The following is a 21,437-nucleotide window of genomic DNA, read 5'->3' on the forward strand; positions in this document are numbered from 1 at the left end:
CTCTCTCTCTCTCTCTCTCTCTCTCTCTCTCTCTCTTTCACTCCCTCTCTCTTTCTCTCGGCGCGCACTCCGTCCTTAGTCGTTCCGCTCGCGCGAGCGTATTTACACAGTTGCATGGCCCGAGTGTATCTAACTGTAAACTTTCTCGGAACCCGTCCGTCCAGTCCTGCGAGTTAAAAACGAGCGCCTCGAATTATTACATAAGGCCCCCGGTATCTTTGTTTATCTGCGTGGCGGCCTCGCGTAATCGTTCCGATCCTCGCGTAGCCGACCGAGGAACGAAGCGTTTTCCCGCTGAATAAAAAGCGGATTCGTGCCGAGCGGCAGTCGATCTTCGGCGGCGGTTGCGCGATCTTTCCCGCGCGGCCCGTTACGCACCGTCGAAGCCGACTTCGCCCGTTCAGAGTCTGAAGAACAAGGCGACTCCGGCTTGTTTATGCAAATCGACATTTTTACGGCGAGTATCTCGGATCCGAGCCGGAATGAGATTTTATTTCCTGGACGAACAGAACCCCAGCCAGGGTCTAAGAACGACGGTGCAAAAACCGTTCTTTTTTACTGTTTCCCCGCATACTGAATTTTTCCAGTAATACTCTTAATTCTTTCTGTAATGATCGGTTGTGGTACGCCGTTGGTGGGTTAGAAGAATTTTAATATAGGCGAACTGGAAATATATTTAGCGGTTGCTATGATTAAATAATATAGTATAATATAATATGTAATTAAAAAGCGTGAAAAGAAAATCGAATATTCTTCTTATAAAACTGATGTTATTTTTATTGCAAAATATATGTATGTGCTTGTTGTGGTTTAATAGAATTAATTCGGGAATAAGTTTTAGAAATCATAATAATTTCTGACATTGTTTTCAATTCTTTCGATAATAAGCCGCGGATATAGAATTTAGAAATATATTTGACTCTGATTATAGTTCTCCCGCGAGAACAAGACAGCTTTGCGTTCCCCCTCCCTCTGTCTGCCCCACTCCCGCAGCTATCAACCAATAGGGACCGTTGGCTGCGGTGGTGGGGCAGCCAGTAAGAGGGGGAATATGAACGCAAAGGCGCCTCCTTGTCACGCGAAGACTATAGGTATGTTCTATTTTATAGAAGCGACTGTAACTACTTGTTACATCGTGATCCTCGAAAGATATTTCAAACAAATCCTCCCAATACTTTTGACTAAAATTCAATGCAAAAATTATTAAACAAATCTAAATGTTGAAAAAGGAATTGCTAGCTCTTCGTATTAATTTTATTTCAGTGAATACGTCGAGGGAAATTATGTTCGAAGAATTTGCTATATAAAATATTATTATTATCTTACTATTATCTTAATAAATATATAATATAATATTATGATATAATATATATTAATGGATCCTTATACATATTAATATTGTAACGTATATGCTAATATAATGCTATATAAAATTACTATATAACTCAAGAAACAAACACCAAAAATGTTTTACCTCACTAAAATTTGATTCGAAGAAGCTGAAAAGCAAAATCCGCGACAGTCTCTTCTGAAATAGTATTCGGGATCAGCGAACGGAAGTATGTATCCAAGTTTTGGACCCGTGAATACAGATGGTACTCTATTCCATCCACCCCCCGACCACGGTCGACGGAAACTCGACGTTGGCCAGGACCACGAGAAAAAAAAAAGAAGAAAAAGAAAAAGAAGAAGAATATGATAGCAGTGCGACAGGGGAGGGGTTGGATTCACCGGAGATGTCTCTGCGACGGGACACGTGCAGGGGAAAACTATTCGTGTGCGTCTGCCGCGGCGAGACACGGCGCGATGCAACGCGATGGAACGCGACCAGCCGCGTGCACATTGTTTCAACTTTCCAGCGGGGGGGGCTCGCCAAGGAAAATGAGCGACTCCGCCGGGCAGACTTCGCTCCCGGGAATCGTGTGCCAGTTTCCGTACGGGACAATGATCGCCGGGGTATATTGGGACCTACCCTTTTGTTTCGGGTCCGCTCTCGGGGGAGGCCGATCCGGGCGAGGCGGATCCGCTTCGAGCGTGATTCGCGCGGGTCTTCCGTTGACGAAATTCGTGGCCCGTGTTTGGCGGAATACTCGAGATTCTACGTTACTTTGGAATAAGTTAGATTAATTTCTAGATTCGATGGAACAATTGGGATCTTACCGCGCGTTTCGGAGGATACTTGGGGTATACTTCGCATTTAGTAGAATAGTTGGAATTTAGTAGAATAGCGGGAACTTGGTAGAATACTTGGCTCGAACGTGGTTCTGGATGTTTTTATTGGCGCACTTCCAAATCTACTTTTGGTACGGTAAATAAGGTCTGTTTCGCATTCGGTTGAAGCTTAACCCTTTGCCCTATGATATAGAGTGTCGGACTGGTTATGATTATATATGCACGTATATAAATTGATATGTATTTTTGGAACATGATCTTATACGTTATTCGCAACATCTAAATCAAAGTTAAATTATACCGTTGATATTATAACATTGAAGTAAGAGTTGCGATATGGTAAATGTAAATTTTATGATATAGGAATTTATTAGTAACAAAGATTAATTACCGTAGCTGTGAAATAAATCACAGTGCAAGGGGTGAAGATTCTATAGTTTATGGAATACTTGAGTATAGTACTAAGTAGTCTTTGCACGTGAGCGGAGTTATTATACAATTTCAGCCTAATCTACCTTGTCTTAAAGTAGACACTTTTAGCTTTTATTTAAGCTAATTTTCATAAAAATAACTCCATGGGGACGTGACTTATAATCCAACTGAACTTTTCTTTTTGAAGCTCGTAAATCTCATGACAGCAGAGGTTGATCTCTTTTAATTTTTCAATACGATCTCGTCATTCCATCCCAATTCAATCTACCCTCTCTTAAAGTAGACACTTTCAGCTCTTATTTAAGCTAAGCTGCATAGAAATATTCCCACAAGAACGTACTTCAATAATTATGTAAACAGACACTTTGAAGTCGCGTAATTTTCCTTATTTTTTCCCAGGTGTCAGAGGTCGATTCTTTTTAATTTTTTAAAATGATCTCGTCGTTCCATTGAAATCTAATCTACCCAGTCTTAAAGTAGACACTTCAACCTTTATTTAACCCAAACTGCATAAAGCTACCCCGCGAAAACATCTGAAAATTGATCAAAACTGTCTCTTTGAATTCGTATAATATTCCTCGGCTTTTCCTAGGTGTCAAAGGTAGACTCTTTTTAATTTCTCAAAACGATCTCATCGTTCCAGTTCGATTCAATCTACCCTGTCTTAAAATACATACTTCCAGCTTTTATTTAACCTAAATTCCATAAAGCCACCCCCGCGAAAACATCTGAAAATTGATCAAAACTGTCTCTTCGAATTCTTGTAATTCTCCTCGTCTCGTCACAGTTAGCCTCGCAGGACTTATTACACGCCCTAATACATTCATTGTAATACTGAATATCGCAATGTCGATTGAATATTGTTCTTAAATCATTCGCTGTTCGAAGAAAGCGGCGGGACGCGCTGGTAAATCAGAGCGAGCGGCGGCTTCACGCCGGTTTTTGAGCCTCGCTCTCGTGGGAAATTAGCAAGTTTCGCCCGTAAGAACGTTATCGTCGTAGTTCGAAATGGGACCGTGATAAACGGCTCCCGCGAACAGGAACCAAAACGCACAATTAGACGGTTGTGCCTAGGCGTATCGTGACATCGGGGTGGGGGTGGCGGGAGGGGCATTGTTCGCGACGAGGGTACGCGTGCGGGACGCAATCTTCGCAACAGGCGCGGCCCCGGCGCGGCGGCGGCGACGGCGCAAAGTTTGCAAAGTTGCCGGGGGTCGTCGGGGAATTTCAAAGGACTCGCGGAAGTTTGAAGTTTCGTAGATAAACTAGCGTTAACTCGAGCAACAACGCCGTGACACTGGAGTGCACGCAGATTACCGGAAGAGGAATGTGTTTTTCGCCGACCGGGGAAGTTCCGTGCACCAGTTTCGGGCCGGGAATTGTAGCGCGCGCGACGCTCTACGCTCCGCTTCGAAACTTCGCCCCCGCATCGCGCAAGTTTTCCGATTGGTCACGTCCCCCTGCTCCACCTTTGGAACCCGCAACTCTCGGCAATCTCGACCATCTCTCTCTCCCTCCCCCTGACTCGTTGAAATTCAGATGTACACGAATTTCGTTGCCGGCTTGCGGGCCTCTCTTTACTCGTCCTATTCGTTCTCTCTCTCTCTCTCTCTCTCTCTCTCTCTCTCTCTCTTTATCTATATATCTATCTATTCTATCTCTATTTTTATATCTATTTCTATCTGTCTCTATTTATCTTTCTCTATCTATTTCTATCTATCTATTTCCATCTCTATTCATCTCTATCTTTATATCTACTTCTATCTGTTTCTATCTCTCTCTCTCTATCTATTTCTATCTATCTCTATCTCTATCTATCTATCTATTTCTATATATCTGTCTATTGCCATCTCTATCTTTATATCTATCTCTATCCACCTCTATCTATCTATCTGTCTATTGCCATCTCTATCTTTATATCTATTTCTATCTATCTGTCTCTATCTCTGTCTCTCTTTTCGTCTCGTTCTCTTTCGTTTTCCCTGATAGCTCGGTACCGCGTAACTTTCGCCGAAAAATTGCGGCGAAAAGTTTGGTCGTTCCGCGTTACCCGAAACTTTCGCATTCCATTCGCGAGACAATGTCGGGAATTATAGACACTGTAACCAGCCACCACGAAAAATGATAAGAAGGCACCGCCCTCTCCAATTTAAACTTTCGGATCTCGTAGGCGATTCGGCCGAATTGCATCTCTCTCTCTCTCTCTCTCTCTCTCTCTCTCTCTCTCTCTCCCCCTCTCTATCTTTTGTTATAAGATTAGGTCCTTTTCCTATTCAAAGAATTCAAATTGCTACCGGACGCTTTTTAACCCTTTGTACTCGAAGCAATTTTAATTGTGAATCTAAAGTTATTCTTCTGACTTGCAGTATTTTATGCACATGAAATTCAGTCTTGACAACACTTGACTTGATTAATAATACACGACAAGCAAATTGTATTAAATCGTTTACAAGTTGAATGAACTTTGAAGTCGATTATCACGGAAACGGATGAAAAAATGTTATACCGAAATATTTTCTTCTTTTTTTTATGTAGAATCACCCCCTGCCCGGTTGTACTAAAATTTCCGGGACACTTTGTATAACAGTTACGCTATTAACCCCTTGCACTATAATAACGAGTTAAACTCGCGATAAAGATTTCATGCATGATCTATTAAATATGAATATTACTAATTTATTTCAAATCGAAACGAAATTTAATTCTTCGGTTATCAAAATACAGAAACGAAAGTAAATAAAGAGAATACAAGAAATAGGAATTGTCTAGTCCTATTAAAAAAAGTATTAAGAATGAATAAATGCTAATTAAGACAGCATGAAAGGAATCATAGTGCAAGGGGATAACAATTTCTTGAATCTAAACTTTGATAATACTATTCTCCAATCTAACTTGAACCTAAACTTTGAACACCCTAATAAATCCTCTGCCTTCGGCTGTTTAACATCTTCGCGCCCTTTTGCCACGTAAGTGTTTACTTATTCTTAAAATTATGATTATTCTAAGCGTAAAGAAAATGAGAATCAGTTGACAAAATTACTTACCACAGAATCCCTCGGCAATCCTAACAAAACCACATCGAGTGAAATGCGATGTACGACAAATAAAGTGGAAACAATTAAATAGAATGTTCCCTGCCATAAAAATTCATCCCCCGTAGAGGTTAAACGCGCGCGAATTTCCAAGTTGGTTCCGAGACCGGATCGCCCGTGGAAAGGAAGCGATAATCCGGTAGTACGGTATCCCAGACTGGGCGCTCTCTCTCTCTCTCTCTCTTTCTCTCTCTCTCTCGAGTCGACGACGATCGAGGAAAGCTTTTGTCTGGTCGGACGTGCACGGTGTTCAGGGAAAGAGAGACGGTTCTACGGGGGAACAGCGGCGTCGAACGAGAGAGCCGAGCTTCCTCGGAAAATGACGGGGATACAGAATGTCTCGTGTCTGGCGTGGAAAACGAGGTTACGCGCCGCTGGATCGAATCCTCGACGTAGAAAGGCTTTCTAGGGCATGGTAATCGGAGCCTGGGGACCGAGCAGACAGGGCGCGCTTGGTGGGGGGGGGGGGGGGGGGGGGCGGGGGCAGCAGGGCTTTCACGAGGTAATTTCTGCCATGGTGAAAATGCAGGGGGCTGTATAAATCTCTCGCGACACACCGACGTCGACCGGCGAAGCGAAGAGAAAGACAGAGAGAGAGATGAGGTGGTAGGGGTGGTTCGGGCGAGATGACTAAATAAAATCAATTAAAAAGTTTCGCCACGCCGGGAGCCAGAGAGTTTTCAGCAGCGAAGTTTTCCGGCGTGCGCGCTTCCCTCCCCATCCCGTCGAACGGGGGGCGTCACAGTAGCGGGAGCAGAAACTTGCGCTATAAACTGGCGATACACCAACACCGACGACCAAACTCGCGGTAATTTCGCTAACTTTCCGACTTTCGTGTCGAACTTGTTAATGGCTTTCTGTGGCGGCTCTGTTACCATCGCTTCGAAGCGATCCCGTGTCCCCCTCCTCCTCCTCCTCCCCCCCCCCTCTCTGTTCCCTCGGCAATCCCGTGATTTCCATTCCCCCCCCCCCCCGTTCCAGAGCCCCGGGAACCGTCTATGAATTTATCTGTCGTTCGATGTACTTATCAAACTACGCCTATCCAGCTCGTCTAACAAATTTCCTCTCTTTCGATCCGCTAGACTCGGTTCTCTCCCTCTCGCACCTCAATTAGCGGTGGATTCAGTCGGCGCACTAACCTTATACCCCCTTTGATTTCCCGGATAGGATTTCCTCGATTTTCACGATCCAACGACTTCGCCGGGATACGGTACGTCGATTCCGTATAGAGCTTCCCTGTTCGAGTCACAGTTCGAACGTTCGCCGTGTTAGCAATTTCTTCGCGGGCAAAGCGTGATCTCGTTTGATTGGGACGAGGGAGCGGCGTTTATTTGTTATTCGCGCATTGACGCTTTTTATTGGCGCAGCCGTATCTTGCAGAATTTTTTGAAGTTACGGTAGTTTAGTCGGTTGAGTTATTTAATGTTTGTAGTCTGAGGGAAGTCTTGATGAAATTAGGGAGTTGCGATTGGTGTGGGGATTTCTTGGTTCGGTCATTAACCCTTTGCGGTCGAGTGACGACTCTAAGGCGCCGAAAGAAATGATCATGTCGCGTTTCAAAATAATTTTTAGCATATTTATTTATATTTAGAAAATTGTTAAGAGCTGTTAACCGTTTGCACAAAATGCAATTCCATAATATATAAAATGGTCCAAGTTATATAAAATGGAAACAATACAAGTCTAAACAAATATCTTTGATTTTCACTTAAAATGACTCCGACTGCAAAGGGTTAAATGATTTAATTTAGAATGGGCAGATCTATGCATTCGATTGGCCAAGTGTTAATACGTGGCGATTTTGATCGCTATTTTAATAGTGTTTTTATATTATTTTATCACAGAAGGTTTGAATGTTTAAATCTTAGATTTTTCCGTAAAAGTGTAATTAATTGTAAGTAACATTGATCGTATCTAGAGGGTGTCCAAAAATATGAACTTTGCATTCTTCGACTCTGTCATAAAAAATGAAAAATTGTGCTTGGCCGACTTCTTTCATGGCTAAAATTATTTTCTGATGATTTTATAAACGATTTTAGAAGTGAATTTTTAAACGGGTCAAAGTTAAAAACAAATCGTTGACCTGGAAGAAATCGATCGAAGTATCTTACCGACGACGAAACATTTTTCGACACCCTGTACACGTAACAATCCTGTATTTATTGAATAAACTACCTGGCTTAGAGCATAAATAAAGAAGTAAAAAAAACAACAACGAATAAATGAATAAACATGTGAATACGTAAACAATTAAATAGAAACTAAAATAAATATGTAAACACGTAAACAAATAAATAAAAACGAGAAGGAATAAATATGTCGATACGTAAATGTATAAATAAAACAAAAATTAAATAAATAAATAAAAAAGGAAAATAAATATAACTAAGACTTGCACGAAACTCGTACAAAACTACGGCATACGCTAATGCATATGTATTTCCGGCCACGGGAAAACAGCAGTTTCAAATTGCGTGGCGATGTCGTTGAATTCACCGAAATAACGTGTGCTCTCTCTCTCTTTCTGTTCCAGGTGAGGGAATCGATTCGAGGAAAATCGGTATTATCAGCACGATGGGTGGTGAGTCGATGCGAACGGCAGTTCTAAACGCGACGACGCGACCGTGTGTCCCCGATTTTCGAAGCGCAGACGCGCCGCCGCCGCCGCCGTCGCCGCGCTTTAAGAGAAACACCTTGAATTTCTGTGAAGTGCAGAGGCCTATCCGATTACGCGCGCAAAGTCCGCGTAAAGCGAAACCGTACGACCGCCGGGCCCGCGCCGGCCCGCGTCGCTCTACAATTTACAACACGAGCGTTCCCGGTTTCGCTTGGCGATGCAGCTGAGAATCGGTTTCGGACCGGGCTGTCCAGGAAGCGACCGCCGCGATAACAGTTTCGGTTATCGCTTGGCGAAACCGGCGACAATCTCTCCCTCTCTCTCTCTCTCTCTTTTTCTTTCTCTTCCTATTTCTCTTTCGCGTTCTATCCTTCGTCAGCGTAAGATTAAACCGGCGTGCGCGATTTTCTCGTCACGTGTTTCCTAGGAAATTCTGTTTATCGCGGACTCGGAGCTAATACCACTGGAATTCTTTCCTCGCTTCGTCACATGCTGCTGCATTCTCGAGAATAATGTCACGTGCATACGCGCCCAGTCTTTCTGAGCCGGTTCCGTACACATGTGTGCCAGGTAGTCAGTTTCTGTCTCCGTGTGCGTACATGCTAACCTATTGCACCTATGATTTCTTCAATGTCGATTCATAAGACATAATAGAATGTAATACGATATAACACAGTAACACACAGTGTAATATAGTGTAGTACAATACAATACAATATATTGCAATATAACACAGTATAACACAGCATAATGCAGTATAATACTGTAGAGTACAATGTAATGCTGTATAATACACTGTAATACAATATACTGCAATATAACACAGTATAATGCAGTATAATACAGTGTAATACAGTATAATACAGTATAATACAATGTAATACAATATACTGCAATATAATTTAGTATAATGCAGTGTAATACAGTATAATACAGTATAATACAGTATCATACAATGTAATACAGTATCATACAATGTAATACAATATACTGCGATATAACAAAGCATAACATAGTATAATACAGTGTAATACAGTATCATACAATATAATACTGTATAATACAGTATAATACAGTATCATACAATGTAATACTGTATAATACAATGTAATACAGTATACTGAAATATAACACAGTATAATGCAGTGTAGTACAGTATAATACAATATAATACAATGTAATGCTGTATAACACAGTATATTACACTGTAACACAGTGAAATGCAGTATAATGTAATACAATACAATACACTAAAATGCAATATAGCACAATATAGTATAGTATAACATAGTATATAATATAATATAACATAATATTAATTAACAATACTTGCACTTCATCCGACATTTAACAGAATGCGTTTCGAACTCCTTTTAAAATGCAGAATAACCCTTTACTCCCCGGACTAGTGTTTCAACCTCTCGATAAATGCAACTCGCCCAGTCTTTCTCACTCCGCAACATACAGAATCGTGTCGACTACGATATTTTTTCGTTCGCGACATTAACGGACTGCGTCGCCGTAATCCCGTCCCGGGGTTAAACGGAGAGCGATAATCTGTTCGCCGGTGTGTCGAGCTGTTTAATAAGATTCCGACAATCTTCTTAGCTTCCTCGCCAGGGGTTTACGTAACGGTGGAAGATGGATCAGTTTGCCGCATCCCAACTGGATCGCGAATTATACATCGATCGCTTGTCGTCGTCGTCGACGTCGTCGTCGACGTCGACCGAGAATCGTTCATCGCGATCAACCTCGCGCGTCGAGACGTTAATTTCAAAGTGTCGCGGGCGCTGCGGCTCCGATCCGCGCGATTGCATGCAATTAAGAACGGGGGAACCTGTTTCGGACTTCGGCCGGCAATCTTAATTACGATCTCGCGGCGACGCGACGTTTCGTACCAGCAACGCGCCGCGGCCGTTCTTATAATAATTCTTCGCCGTCGCTTTCCCGATAAAGAGCTTGTTCGTGTACAACAAAGCCGCACGAACTTTCGGACCTGGTTTCCAGCCGAGTTTCAAAGAAACGGGCCATCTTGTTAACACATATCCGTCCGCGTGACGAAAATCCGTGATTTCGCAAAAACAATTCGCCGATAAATCGTCGTTCGTATGTTACAGAAAAATAATTGGTTCGTCATTGAAATAATTGCGCCTCTAACACCCCCACATAGTTAAAACAGTTTAATTAATTATAGCGAAACTAGAAAGTTATAATATTTATCATTTATTACTTATCAAAATAAGTTAAGTGAAAATAAATTTAGTCTATAGTGTGAAATACTTAAATTTGTTGCTTTAACTGGCAAGCTTTTAAGAAGTCAAAGAACTAACTGCTAATATCTGCGATTGAGAAAATAAATGATAGATATATGTACAAGATATATTGTGTATTTATAAGAGATTTATTTTATTAATTGAGAATATTAGCAATTAATTTTTCCACTTCTTGAAAGCTTGCCTACGAAAGCAGTGAATTTTTGTATTTAAATATGAAAACAGGAAAAGAGAATTAAGGAGTAGAAAAGTTAGCTTCTGATAATTGCAATTAACAAAATAAATCTAATGCAATAATAATATATAATTTGGTATATAATCAAAGGGAGAATAGTATAAAAATAGAATAAAGAAGTTCAAAAATTCAATTAAATCAACAATAAAATAAAATAAAATTATTAATGGCAACTACTATTATTCATTATTATTATTTATGACAGTATTATTATTATATTATTATTCATTAAATATTTCACGAAAGTTGCGGCACGAAACGTCAACGATTAATTTCAGCCGTAGCGCCGTGTTCGCGGGGGATGAAAAATTCGTCCGGAAAATTGGCGCGTGTTTTTCTTGAAACAAGAACAAAACGCGTGGCCACTCGTCGATCCACGCGCGGGATGCCCGGCTGGCTCTCGCATTTAAATAACAGGATTATCCGCGCGATAAATCCGCCGAAGCCATTTCCATTTTAATGTCCGGCTTATCCGGCCGTCGATCGCCGGCCGGATATTTTAATTATCGCTCGCGTGGAACGAGTTAGGTCTGGGTTTAGGCGAGTTTACCCGAGCAAGCCGGTGGCTTCCTCCTTTGTTGGCCGGACTACGGCACCCAAGTAGTTCCACGCGGGACCCGGGAGTCAATATTGACTCGAGCCGAATACCGTGTACGTAACCGCGCTTAACCCAGATTCTCATCCGCGATATCGAGATCGTTTCGCGAGATCGCCGGCTCTCTCTCCTTTCTCTCCTCTCTCTCTCTCTCCTCTCTCTCTCTCTTCCCTCGATCCTGGACATTTTCAGCTTCGCTCGATTAATTAACTATTTGCAGTCGGAGCCATTTTAAGTGGAAATCCAAGATATTTGTTTTGGCTTGTATTGTTGCCATTTTGTATAACTTGGAGCATTTCAACTTGGTGCAACAGTTAACAGCTCTTAACAATTTTCTAAATATAAATAAAAATGGGGGTTAGCAAACAGAATATGTTAAATGAATAATATGAAATTCTAAAATAAATGAATAATCTGAATATGAACAGAATATTTTAACTGTAATATTTTCATATTAGAAATAACAAATTCTCGATAATAGTATTATAATAATTATATTATTATAATAATTAATATGTAATATATTTTCGACAATAGTACGATATTTGTCGCGAGTGCAGCGACCGGCGATGTATCCTTGTTCGCCGTTAAAAGGGTTAAGGCTGTCTTCGAGTCTTCCCGTCGCCGGGATAAAGAAACGGGACCCGCGTTTATATCGCCGCTGCCTCGAAAATAGAGACCGCGTTCCCGATCGGTGCTCCGCAAATAATCGCCGCTGGAAATTGCCCAAGAGTAATTACCGTGTCACGATTATGTAAATCGTCGGCGTTCAAGGGTACCGGGTGCCGCGGCTGCGGAGATTACGCGGACGTAAATCCGTGAAACGAGTCACGACTACGCCTCGACGATAATACTTGGTGAATTAAAGACGTTTCCCAGACACGACGACGACGGCGGCGGCCAACGCGATCGCCGGCCAATGCATAAAATATCGGTGCTAGGACGCGAGCAGGCGACCGGAATTTACGATCGGCCCTGTTTAGGCGATCCTTCTTCGTCGTTCGCCATTCATGCTGACAACCGAGCCGCTCCTGGATTCCCGCTGTCCATTCGAAATGATCGGTCGACGAGATACCTTTCTCTCTTTCTCCCCCTCTCTTTTTATCAATCTATCTATCTTTCTCTTCCGCCGAGACACGCTGGAAAAATCCATGAAATTTCACGTCCGATCAATTCCTGCTTCATAAATATTACGGGTATCCGTTCCGCCAGGATTATCGATGATTTAATCAGCAGTACTTGCGAGACTCCGCTCGCCGCGAAATTGATTCGCTTCTCTCTCTCGCCGTTCCTTGGCGAATTAACCGAATCCCTGCAGTTTTAATGTTGATTTTAATCGAACTTTAATTCATTTATTTACCGGCTTAATTCCCCGCGTCCCGCGCGCCCGGTTCATAATGACGCGAATCGAATAACGATGGAACGTGTAATTAATAGATATCGACGTCACCGGCCGGCACAGGCATACGTTGCAATTAATGGAATCGATCGTTCGTCCGTGTTCTATCCATTGTCTTCTTTGTCCCGCGTCTCACGTTCGAATTGTTCATTATCATCGAATTGGCTTGTTAAAAATTAGATAACAATTACCCCCAACTTCTGAACGATCTAATTTCAATAATAAACTCTAATTAGTCCTAAGTCTCAAATAAAACCTCGATTCAATAAAATCTACAGTAACTATAAATTCATAAACGAAAAACATTTTCTTATTTACAGTTTCTTTTAATTTTTTAATTAGTATAAAATAATTCTATTTATTTATAATACATTAATAATGTTAACTTCAAGTTACCGGTATATAGCATTTTTGAGAAAAGTTAATTTGACCCCATTTTACGTTGCGTTGATCAACACTTTTATTTATCCTTAATATTTTTAATAAAAGGACCAGACAACTTTTGTTCCTTTTATTGTCTTTATGCGCTTTCTTTCCAGGCTTTGATAACAGAAGAATTGAAATTTTTATTTCCAAATAACTAATATAAATTAATAATATTAATATTTATTAGATCCTGTATCACGTGTCCGACTCGTTATAACAGTACAAGGGGTTAACCATGGTCGAAATGAAATTGTGCTTACGAAAATTATGCTTACAAAAGAAAAGAATTATTGATTCTATTTTTGTCAAATCGTGGCAACGTTCCTCAAGCCGGCCCGTTAATTTCTAACAAAGTCTCTGATTAACGAGATCGCAAACACCGGGAAAAAATGTTGGAAAAATGGTTCTGTCCGACCACCAAGGCGGCAACCTTCCGCGCGCAGTCCGAAACGGTTCGGTGGATCGCGAACGATCAAGAACGAGGAAAACATTCGAGCGGCCGTGTTCCAGTAATAGCAGCATTCCGCGGATTGCTCGGTCGTCGTTCAATGGTGCTCGAAGGAAAGGAGAGAGAGAGAGAGAGAGAGGATATCTCACGTTCGAGGAAGCGAGACGACGGTCGAGAGGAAAACGCGGGGCGGAGAAAGTGGACAATGACGAATAAGTAGTTGCGCGACGCGAGAGCGGACCAGCTGGCCCGGCTCCGGCTCCACGCGTTTACACGATGCTGATCAATTATTTATCCCGCGACGTCTGGCCGCCGGCCAACATTTTCCGTCGCCTTTCCTGCCCCGGCCTCTCTCCTCGTCTATTAACAACGGCGAGAGGGGAGACCCCTCTTTCCATTAGGACTCTCCGTCGGTTTCGCCGTTCGCGCAACGCGCGCGGCTCGTCGCCGTTTCTTTTCTTCTCCGCCGTCGTATCTGCGGATCCCTGCCCCTTTCACCGCGGCTCCCTTTTTCTTCACGGCTTCTTTTGCCTAACCTAAATACGAGGGCCTCCGTCCCGGAGACAAAGAACGCGCGGCCGCAGTCACGCGGAAAAGCCAGATTAGATAAAAGACGCACGCGGCCGAGCCGTGCGCGCTCGCCGATCGGAACGCGTCTCCTGCTCGGCTTTCACGTTTTCTTGACGCTATGGCGTCCGGTGACTACACGTTGGTGCCATGCGAAAACTGTCGGGTAAGTGCCGATGGCTCCACGTTGGTGCCATGCGAAAACTGTCGGTTAAATGCTGGTGGCTCCACGTTGGTACCACGCGAAAAATAATCGGGTAAGGGCCGGTGGCTCCACGTTGGTGCCACGCGATAACTAAACGAAAGTTAGTATAGCGTGTTCTATTCAACAGTAAATTACAGACGTAGCAATTTTGTGTTTCCATAATATATATTGAAATTGTAATATAAGTATATGTTGAAATTTATAATATAGATTCAGAATATAATATATTTTTAATGGAGTAGTTATATATTTTTGATATATTTCCGTGTTATTTGTATGTTTATATATTTTTACTTATAATAGAATTTTAATATAGATGCAGAGGACTTTTACAATGCGGGGTAGCAAAATTAGAAAAACAAATAAACAACCATGGATATAAAAATATACATAAATAATAATATTATTCATAATATACTGATAATAATTATAGTATACATAATTATCATTTATATATAAAGTATATATTTATAATTATTACATAATTGTATAATTTATAGTACGAACGTACCTTTAAATCAATACGAATCGCTCATTTCTGCAGCAAAAAAGCGTCGACTCCACCGTTCCTCGATTTTCCACGCTTCCTACCCGAACCTTCTCTCTCTCTCTCTCTCTCTCTCTCTCTCTTTCTCTCTCGAGCCACTCTAAGAGCTGATACTCGATACTCTAGTACTGTTTTTCTGCCATCCATCTCTATCGTTTCGTTTTTCAAAACCGAGGGAATCGGTCGTCGGTCCCCGGCTCGCGGAGCCTCGATAATTAGTCCGGTTATTTTCGTCGAGCCTCTTCCCCGAGGTTTTTCGATGTTCCGGCTTTTGGACCGCGTCGCTCGGTTCAACGACACTTTCACCGGTAAACGTGATATAATTATCGTAACTTCTTGGCAGCTCCTGCCGGGGGACGCTCGATGCGATTAATGAACTGTGGATGCTCTCGCGGTCCCGCGTGGTCGTATCGTGACGGCTCGCGATAATTATCGGGGGAGGGGGGGGGGGGGGGGGGGGGGGGGGGGGGGGGGAGGGGGCGCTCTCGTCGACGAGAAAGTTGCCGTTCTTCGCGATCGACAATGAACTGTTGATTTCGACGCGTTCGGTCGCTGCTCGAGGCTCGAGCGATCCTCTGCGACGGCTGCCAAAGCGATCGAATCTGTTCTTAACCCTATATCAGCCATTGTTCTCTTTTGCGATACAAATTAATTATTTATTAATTAATAATTAGTTATTTAAAAAATGATTACGTCTTTCGAACGAATCGTAATTAGTTAAAACTGTAGTACAAGTCGAGGATTTGTTTCAAACCCGGCGGAACACGTTTTGATTAATAAAACAATTTTTTTATTTTATGAGAAGGTTGAAATTAGATGCTGCTATGTTCTGGGGAAAAAAGTCTAAAATTATTGGGGAAGCGCGATTTGACAAAATTGATTGTTCAATAATTGTCTTAGAGATGATACGCAACTTGTGGGATAGAAATCGCAAGAATTCGTAAATGATGTGGTATTTTATTGCTTAATAAATGTTCTGAAAGTTTTCGTACTAGAAATGAATACAGTTGTTGCAATAGATAAAGTATGTATTGAAATGTAGTGTTAGCTTATAGTTGTATAATACATTTATAGTATTACCTCTATAGTATTATATTATATTCTCCATGATCTCTATAGTCTCTAAAGTATTATACCACTAATAATTATATTATATATAAATTTTATACCATGCAGATCATTGTCCCAAAAATGAAACACCACTATTTTCAAAACTAAAAGAAAACTAACAACAAAACAATAAATTCGATCTAAGTGACCTTAAAATAAAAGTTCAACCTCATTATTTAATACAACTGTATCAATTTTGAAATTTTAGTCAGGTTATGGAGGTCAACCATCGTCGAATGTGTGTCGAGATTTTTCGAAAATTATTTTCGTCCTCGCTTGAAACGTCACACTCTTGTTTTCGAGCACACTGTATATGGATCCACGAGCGGCTGCCAGCGCCACAAAGGCTCGACGCTCTCTCTCACTCTCTCTCTTCATCTCTCTCCTCCTTTCTCTGACGTAACAATAGGTTTCGGAGAGTGTTTCTTACCGGGGGAATTGCTTTAAATAGAAGCGGAGGTATTCGAAGGTGGCAGGGCTCTTGAGTACGGTCAAGATCGTTTCCGTGGTAACGATTACGCTTAACCAGCGCTCGTAATTACCGCTCGTAATTTACTAACTCCGGGGAACCGGAGAGTCCCTCCCGAAGGTACCAGGCAACTGAAACGCAACAAAAAAATCTGGGACGAACGGACCATTGATCCCACCGCTTCAGCCTTGAAACCCTGCTAAACTACCACGCTCTCTCCCTCTCCCTTTCTCTCTCTCTCTCTTTCTCTCTCTCTCTCTCTATATCTCTCCCTATCTCTCTCTGGTTCCAACGAAATTCAGCCCTGTCGATTCTACGACGTGAATAGCGTGCCTTCGATAGTATAACGTACAGTGACACCCGTTAGCACAGTAAATTCTCTCCATTGTCAGCCAACTTTTAAACAAACGTGGACAAATTTGAAAGAGCGGATCGTTTTTATGGTTGTCGACGATCGGAGGTTATAAAAACCAACAGCTCTGGATGATCGAATAATTGTATCTCCTCCTTTCAAATTGTACAGTTTTGTTTGTAAACTGGGAGACAATTAGAGGGAGTTTACTGTGTTCGGTCGCTTTATAAATTTGAATTAAAAATTAGTTTTTTTAAGACTTGACCGATTGATCTGAATTGAAACAATTCTTCCAGTTTCTTATCTTGTAATTTTCACTAGGATATTTTTAATTCTTACTAGTCGATCTGCTCTTACTCGCAGTCTGCTTCAATTGTTTACGTATAAATAAAGACTGTAGATTATGATTATGTTATAAAATAAGAGAATATCGATTTTTAAATATTTTTTTATTGTTTGGGGAAGCTGAGGCAATTGCTGTTTATACTTCCTTGAGTGTCGAGAGTTACATTTCTGTTCATCCTTTTTGCAATTGTTTAGCTATACATAAAGACTCTAGATTACATTATATATTACATTGCAATTACATTATAAAACAGAAAAGGTATAGATTGTTCTAGGAAGCAGAGGCAAATCGATTACTGTCCACGCTAACGTGTTTGCGTCGCGGTTGCCTTCTTCCCCTTACATTTGCAATTGTTCCGATATAAATAAAGACTCTGTATTACAATGACACTACGAAACAAAAGCAAATATTAATGTTTCAATGGGACTGGTACAATAGCGAAGGTGGAAGAGAGTAGGAAGCGTCGGGGTTCGGCGTAGGAGAGGAGAAATGGAATCGCTATCTCGATTGAAGCATCGCGTCTGAATCATCCGCGCGATATCTGCGTGCATATCGACGTGTTTTCCGAGGGCCGAAGGGCGGAAGGGCGACGGCCGAGAGGGGACCTTCGCTCCCTCCGATGGCTCTGCCCACGGACGTTACACCGCAATTACTCGGCGGCGTATTGATCCGACGACTCGCAGAGTCCCACGGCTCGCAGAATCCCTTCGTGCCGGGAGAGAGCGCAACCCTCTCTCTCTCTCTCTCTCTCTCTTTCTCTGGCGGGCCGCGCGGCGAGCGCGAGAGCACCCTTTTCGCATCGGGACCGGAGAAAAAGAGCGACGCGAAAGGGCCAGGAAGTAGGGAAGCGGAGTCGCGGGCTGGATACGCCCGGGAAATAATTGCCGAGGACGTTGCTGTCTCTCCCCGAGCCCCCGGCTTCTCTCTTTTAAGCTCCATTGAGTCGCGGGAATGAAAGCCGGTTGATGTCGCCGACCAGCCAGCCCTGGAAAACCTGCTCCCGGGAAGAGAGAGAGAGAGAGAGAGAGAGAGAGAGAGAGAGAGACTGGAAATATGTCGTCGCGGACCAACCTCGTCTCGTGGACGAGAGGGCTGTTTTCCCTTTTTAATTATCAGATCCACCCCCTCGACGACGGTGTGTCCCCTTTTCATTTCCTCGTGCCCAGCCGCTCCAGGCCGCTCGATCTCGATGAATCTCGGGGCCCGGGGTTCACGCTCGCTTCCTCCGAGCACAGTCGATTCAAGGACGCGACACGAAATCGAAAGGAAGACGAGTTTTGCCATTGTCTCGGACCTGTTGCCCTGTCATCCGTCTCGGACCTTGCCTCATCGTCAGAGCTCTTCGCTGCGACGTCAGGATTATATTCATAGTCGAGGAGTGGGGTTCGTAGTTCTACTCCTCAACTTCATAGTTGAGGAGTACAGGCTGCTCCACACCTTTAGAATTGAGGACTAGAGCTCCTAGTTCTGCTCCTCAACTTTATAGTAGGGAGTAAAGTTTATGGCTCTACTCCTCTACTTCATAGTTCAGTAGAGTTCATAGTGTTGCTCCTCAACTTCAGAATTGAGGAATAGAGATCATAGTTCTGCTCCTCTACTTCATAGTTGAGGAGTAGAGCTCGTAGCACTGCTCCTTAACTTCATAGTTCTACTTCTCAATTTCATAGTTCTACTCCTCTACTTCATAATTGGGGTTGAGTTCATAGTTCTGCTCCTGAACTTCATAGTTTAGGAGTAGAGTTTGTAATTCTACTCCTCTATTTCATAATTGAGGAATAGAGTTTATGGTTCTGCTCCTCAACTTCATAGTTCTACTTCTCAATTTTATAGTTCTACTCCTCTACTTCATAATTGAGGTAGAGTTTGTAATTCTGCTCCTCTACTTCATAGTTTAGGAGTAGAGTTTGTAATTCTGCTCCTCTACTTCATAATTGAGGAATAGAATTTATGGTTTTACTCCTCAACTTCATAATTAATGAATAAAGCTCATAGTTCTACTTCTCAACTTCATAATTAAGGACTAGAGCACATAGTTTCGATGTTTCGAATGTCTGACGGACAATGTGCTAGTTGAACCCTTTGCATTCGAAGCTATTTTAATTGTGAGTCGAAAATGATATTTCTGGCTTATAGTATGTACATTTCATGCAACAAAATCCATATGGTATTGGTTCTTGAGATTCGAGCAAATAAAAAATTATACTTTTAACAGTTTTTTTTAAATCTGAACTGTCTTGATATAACAATTGTTTTGGAAGCGGTAAAGAATTAATAGACTCTAAATAAAGGAATAGTATTGCATACTGTTAAAGATTAAAAAGGAGAAACAAAATATATTAATCCTTTAAAGTTTAGATACATGTAGCGCAGTATAAAAATAAAAGAAATTAGACAAAATTAACTATATAATAATATAATCTTTAGTTATATTATCTTACGTAATATATTATACTGTATTATATTATTTTATATAATATCACAATCAAAAATTGTATTATATAGTAATATCAAGGGTTAATATAGTATATAAATTACCTATTAATCATTGACATACCGGCAACTAAACTCAATCGCTACGTATTACTATCCCCAAGCCGCACCAACTAACAAGTGCCTCTCGTCCTTTGCACAATTACCAACCCCCCAAATTCCATTTCCACCCCCAACAAATTCCGAGCGGCAAATAAATCATGATCTCGACTCCCACGTTGACCAATAATTTCTAATCTACCATCCATCACTCCGAGGGGTTTCTTTATGGACGGGTACAGCTTCCCTAGACACGGACGCCCGTGGCCCTCTATCCAGAAATTACCGTCCCCTGCAACACAATTTGCCAGGAGTCCTCGACGCCTACCCGCGCTCTATCGCGAACTGTTCCATAAATAGAGCCGGAAGATCGGCGCGCGGCACGGGGGCGCGGTTACGGCATCCGCGGATCTGCGATCGATCACACGCGCGCTACCTTTCGCAACGGTTAGGCCAAGCAGAAAGTTATGAATCGCCTGGTGCCAAAATAGATACATTGTGCAGGCGTATCGCCGCGAGCGCTCCATAAATAAATCCGACGGCAGCCGGGGCTCTAAAGACAAAAATCGACCGGAAACAAAACCCGGAATGCCGCGTGGCGTCTGCTGCTCTGAAGAAGGATCGCGCACGAGAGAGGAGAAGCGTGTATGTGTCGCAATCCTCGCGGCGGCCCTGAAGCGCGGGAATGGCGCGAAAGAAAGAGAGAGAGAGAGAGGGAGAGAGAGAGGGAGATTGCACCGGTGTGTGGGCATTACGGGACCACGGCAATTATCCGGGACTTTCCTTCTGCACCTTGCCTCTTTCTCGTCCCACATGCGCGCGGTTCCCTCTCTCGCTCTCTGAAATGGAGAAAAAGAGAGAGAGAGAGAGAGAGGCAGGAGAGGCAAATCGGCCAGAGTCTCGGGAACGAAACGAGCCACGGACGGCTGGCTTTTCAGCCGCACTCGTGCGTGTACACAGCCACGAGACGATGGAAAGAGGCGGCCGGAGAGCCACGGGAGGGCACGGGAGGCGACGGAGGAGGTTACAACCGGGGTTTAATGAAACCAGTCGAGGTCCGTCAAACCGGTTCAGCTGGTTCTCCGTTTGCCACGTCGCCGTGCCCCTCCGATCCCTGTTCTGGCCACCAACCGGCCTCCTTTCGGCCCCTTTCGGCCCCTCGCGCTCGCGCACAACGCGTCCCAGGCGACTGCTGGAACAGAGCTCCCTCTCTCCCTCTCTCTCTCTCACTCTCTCACTCTCGCAATCCCCATGTTCAACACCCGGGTTCTCTGACTCCGTGGGTTAGCTCCCCCTCCGACTCCCTCCCCTCTGCCCCGCGGCCGGTCGACTGCATATCTCAGACACAGATCGCCGCCAGTGACTCCTGCACTCGTCTACCCCGCTCGCTCTGTAACCTTGCCTTTCGGCGTGCGCCTCGCTGCGTCTGCTCGCCCGCGCGCGCGCTCGTACCCGGCTCTCCTACACCTATACACACACACGTGGCTCCGGATTATTTCCCTGTAGCGAGGATAACACCGTCCTCGTGACGTCGCAACGAACAGATGCGTGAGCTATGCGAGGGTGATTGCCACTTTGAAAGATGCGTCGATTGCTTTGAACGTCGGTCGGTCGATTGGTTGG

General features: G+C 43.0%; 1 protein-coding gene across 1 annotated transcript in view; it reads left to right on the plus strand.

The window, feature by feature from the left end:
• The first annotated feature begins 1,051 nt into the window (after nucleotides 1-1,051).
• The window catches only part of Kdm3 (Lysine demethylase 3), a 222,062-nt gene continuing 201,676 nt past the window's right edge, over nucleotides 1,052-21,437 (plus strand). Inside the window, exons 1-2 of the mRNA XM_078182497.1 lie at nucleotides 1,052-1,091; nucleotides 8,230-8,256. Of these exons, the coding sequence (XP_078038623.1) occupies nucleotides 1,052-1,091; nucleotides 8,230-8,256 (67 nt within the window). The remainder of the gene's footprint in view (nucleotides 1,092-8,229; nucleotides 8,257-21,437) is intronic.

This window comes from Augochlora pura, chromosome 6 (genome assembly GCF_028453695.1).
Source record: "Augochlora pura isolate Apur16 chromosome 6, APUR_v2.2.1, whole genome shotgun sequence".
In the NCBI taxonomy this organism is placed as follows: domain Eukaryota; kingdom Metazoa; phylum Arthropoda; class Insecta; order Hymenoptera; family Halictidae; genus Augochlora; species Augochlora pura.